This window comes from Mirounga angustirostris, unplaced genomic scaffold, assembly GCF_029215605.1.
Source record: "Mirounga angustirostris isolate CCGP_5_RB_7025 unplaced genomic scaffold, mMirAng1.0.hap1 SCAF_2, whole genome shotgun sequence".
Taxonomy (NCBI): domain Eukaryota; kingdom Metazoa; phylum Chordata; class Mammalia; order Carnivora; family Phocidae; genus Mirounga; species Mirounga angustirostris.
Window position 1 is genome coordinate 43,513,671 of NW_026991710.1, and position 4,209 is coordinate 43,517,879.

Here is a 4,209-nt window from a genome sequence, read left to right on the forward strand (position 1 = left end):
CAGATACTGGTACACCCAAAACAATAACGCACGACCACTACACTGAGTCCTTGACCTCCTTGCACTTACAAACTGACAGGAGCAAAGAGGCACACAAATGACCACAGTATGTAAGATATGCCACCAAAGTGATTTGGACAGAGTGTCACCTGTGGGGAGAGGTAGGAGATCAGTTCTGGCTGGAGATAACAGGACAGACTCAAAGAATGGGTTGCACTGCTATTGGATCTTTTTTTTTTTTTTTTAATTTCAAGATTCTTTATTTTTAAAACAGGTCACAACTCTAAGCTTCCGGCCCGCTCTGCCAGTGTTCAAGCGACAAACGCTTGCTCAGCAGTGGAGGGGCACGCCTTAGTAGCATGTTTGAAAAGTGAATAAAAATCCATATAAAACAAATATTCAAATAGTTTCCATAGGAACACAGATAAGTGACCCCATCTCCTAGTTTTCCATACTGTTGCATCCGTGCCAACCCTACTTACAGACATTTCAAAACTAGCAAGAATTAAGTTAAACGGTCCCTCCAAGTCCCCCAATTCAAGCTAAATTCAAAAGTAACAGCCACAGGAGTGGCACCTACACGTTGATGCTGGTGGAGGCACAGGCGGCCAGGGGGCGCTTCAGCCAGCTCTCCCAGGCACAGGACACAGGCAGGGTGCTGACGTCCTGCTCCGCCACTTCGGCCGGGAAGTCGTGGTTCTGGATCTGCTGCATCAGTTGCCATGTTGGCCCCGACATCACATAGTAGATAGTCGGCCTCTGGAACCCATTGAAAGTAGAAGCAGCAGCAACCATGTAAGCACCCATGTTTTCAAAGACCATCCAATCGCCCACGTGCATCTCGGGCAAGTCGCAGCCCTGGACAATGTGATCCAGGCCATCACACGTTGGTCCCTATATGCTGGTTGAATGGTACTTCTCATCTGGTTTGTGTCTATTCTGCAGAAGGGGCTTCATGTGGGCATGATCATAGAGGATGCAATTAAACGATCCATACACTCCATCGTTCACGTAACACATAAAGGTTTGTTCACTTGACTCATCTTCATCATCAGAGCCTGTCTGTTCCTTTAATATGAGTTTTTTGGCAATGATGTTAACTGTGAGCGTGAAGGCTGAGGCAACATAGTATCTGCCGGGCTCTACTATGATTTGCACCCCCGAGTCGGCTGGGAAGTACTTGTCCAGGGCTGGGTTGATCACACTGGTGATCTCTTCAAATTTAAGCTTTACATCCTCAGATCCAGGAAAGCCACCACTGATGTCAAGCAGATACATGTTGAAACCAACCTCAGCTCCCATGTCAAAGACACAGCGGGCATCAGAGATAGCTTGCACAAAGGTCTCAGGATGGGTGCAGCCACTTCCCACGTGGAAGCTGACAGCAATGACATCAATATTTAGCTCTCCTGCCCATTCCAAAAGAAGCCTGCTGATTTTGAGTATGGCACCAAATTTAACACTGAGGCGACAGACTGCTTTGGAACCATTGGTGGCAATCCGCAAAACCAACTTTGCCTTTGGATGCGCCCTGGCAACTTTCATCAATTCAACTTCACTATCGAAAGTCATCATCTGGACTCCATTACTGGCAGCATACTTAATCTGAGACATTTGTTTACAAGGATTTGCACAGATAATCCTCTCTGGAGGCACCCCAAGACTTTGTACCAATTGTATCTCGGTCTTGCTGGCACAGTCAAATCCTGTCCCAATGGTAGCAAGGGTCTTCACTATGGTTCTGCTATCATCGCATTTGACTGCATAAAAGGGGGTGACCCGAGGAAGAGTTTTTACCATTTCAGATGTTTCTTTAAAATGTCTCCCAGGTAGGCGACATAGAAGGCATCCTTATCATCAGAAGACAGAACTTCATTAATTTTTTGGTCCAGAATATCCTTGGCAGTAAAGCCTTCATCGAGGAAATGGCAGTCTAAATCTGCATTACTAAAGTTGTTCATGGTTTTTTGAAGTTCCTCCAAAACGTAACAAAATGGAAAACTAAGAGATGGAATTTAAAGAAATTATTGCCAGTTTCTCACAAAGGCAATTCTTGGAATTCCAACTCCCGCTGAAGATGCGTGTGCCCTCGATGTAGCAGTGGAAATGTTCTGATAAACAGAATTTGCCAGTCCACCTTAGTGCGCACGTGTGCCGCGGGCCAGCCACATGGAGATGCCGCCCCCGAGGGCACAGGACCTCCGGTGGCCCCGCCACCCCCGTCAGCCGGCCGCCCGCTGCCTCGCTCCCTCTGACGGAGGACCGCTGGCCCAAGGTGGCACCGGAGCTCTGGCAGAGGCAGAGGAGGCTGAGGGGACTGACCTGCTGTTGGGTCTTAAAGAGTAGTAGAATTGGGATAGGTAACTGGGGAGTGGGTCAGATAAGAAAGGCAATTCAAAGAATGAGGCAGCCAGCCTGAGGCTGTTGACAAGGATGAGTATTCAGATTGTGCTGAGAGGGAGAGAAGAGAGGTAGAGAAGAGCAGGTCTCTTGCAGAGAGTTAGCTGTGAGAGGATAAATGTGGCTGTGGGAAAGGAAAATAAGGAATAGATAAACTCAGGAGTAATCATGAAAAGGCAACAAATGAGCTTATTTCTCCTTTTGGCACCTGTCCTGGTTGGGACTCCTTATTTGTGTCTATGACGACTTAAGTAACATCTGTCTCCTCTGTCAGCCAGCAGCCACCAGGAGGCAGGGACCATATCTGCTCTGCCCCCTCCTCATATACCCAGAGCCTTGCACAGTGCCGGTGGAATAGAAGGAGCTCAGTAGATATTTACTTAGGGGAAGACAGGTTGATAAACAAGCAGACTGATAGATAATTTGATAGAGAAAAGGAAATGAAAATAACAGATAATTCTGAGGTTTGGGTCATACAGAAATCTTCTTGACATATTGAATTTGAGGTTAAAAAGGGACATCTCAGGGGAAATTTTCCAATGAGTTTTTGGAGATGAGGGAAAAATGATTTCTAGCTCAACAGAATTAGACAAGTAAGTCTGTTCTATATAAATGTGCAATGGCTAACGTATCTCAAGCATGCATTGCCGTGATGACATATTGCATACGCAGTATAAAAAATTGGCTTGGAGAAGAAATGATATTTAAATATTATCTTTTATTTCACATTACCCATGCCACTGTTCATACATTCCCCTGACAGGTACAAATATTCTAACAGTACTCTGGTCTGAGTGGAGAATTGTATCTCCTTGGACAAGCTTTGTTCAACTGCCTGTCCTCCTACACCGGCAGTATGAAACAGAATAAGAGTGAACTCCCAATTGAGGTTGGGAGAGGAAAAAGAATGTATGTTAAAGATGCAGCCCCAAGTCCCCTGGGTGCAGTATAAGAAGGTCCCCCCTACCAGGGTATACATGAGTGTGTTCCTTGGTCTTAAGCCATAATTCATATCAAGAGCTGATTAATTTTTCACGGTGAGGCTCTTAGTGTGTGTGTTTTTCAGTCTTGCTCTTCTCGGGTCGAATGACCCAAGCAGGGTTTGGTGGCTAATAGGGGCACAGGATTTAAGGAATAGCGCAAGAGCTGGAGGGTTTCCACCAAGCTCCCCTGGTAACACAGTGAGGTGATAGGGAACATTTTATAAATTAATCTGCTTCAGCCAGAAAAGGAGGCAGAACTGTTGCTTCCTTACAATTAACTATTTCTCTCCCAATAATAAGAAAAATAAATGATGTATGTCTACTATGTCTCTCCCAAATTCAGGTATACACTACTGCATCTGGGTCATAGGGATCTCAGAAGAAACTAGTTGTCCTGGCTAGTAAACAGGGGACACGTCTGAAGAAGGGAAAACCAGGCAGTGGACATTTGAGGCTTTGAGTTTCCCAGCAGTCTTTATTTTGGCAACAGAACGCAGCCTTCCCTTGGACAATTGCACCTTCTTGGTCTCATTCCAGGCTACCAGGATGGGCATGTGGCAGAGATCCAAAAGCACTGCACCCCTGGCTGGTTGGGTTGGTTTAGGGATTGGCACATTTCTCATCAAGTCAGTCAGAGAAAACCCGGGAGTCTATAGCTGCTCTTATTCTGAGGTAGTTTATGTCTGAGTCCAGCCTCATGACATAGTTATATCAAAAGGGTATAAAAAATTTCTTTTGAAAATGAATTTATGCCAAAGCTCTCTGTTTACACTTTAAGACAACACTAAACACAAGTGTTATGGACTGAATATTTGTGTCCCCCAGA

General features: G+C 45.5%; 1 protein-coding gene across 1 annotated transcript; it reads right to left on the minus strand.

Annotated features, from left to right (window-relative positions):
- Window positions 1-246: 246 nt before the first annotated feature.
- LOC123847634 (ornithine decarboxylase-like) lies at window positions 247-2,990 on the minus strand. The gene is given in 2 exon segments (XM_045879454.3): window positions 247-1,796; window positions 1,799-2,990. Coding segments are annotated over 2 exon segments (1,383 nt in total). The 5' UTR covers window positions 1,962-2,990; the 3' UTR covers window positions 247-576.
- Window positions 2,991-4,209: the final 1,219 nt, after the last annotated feature.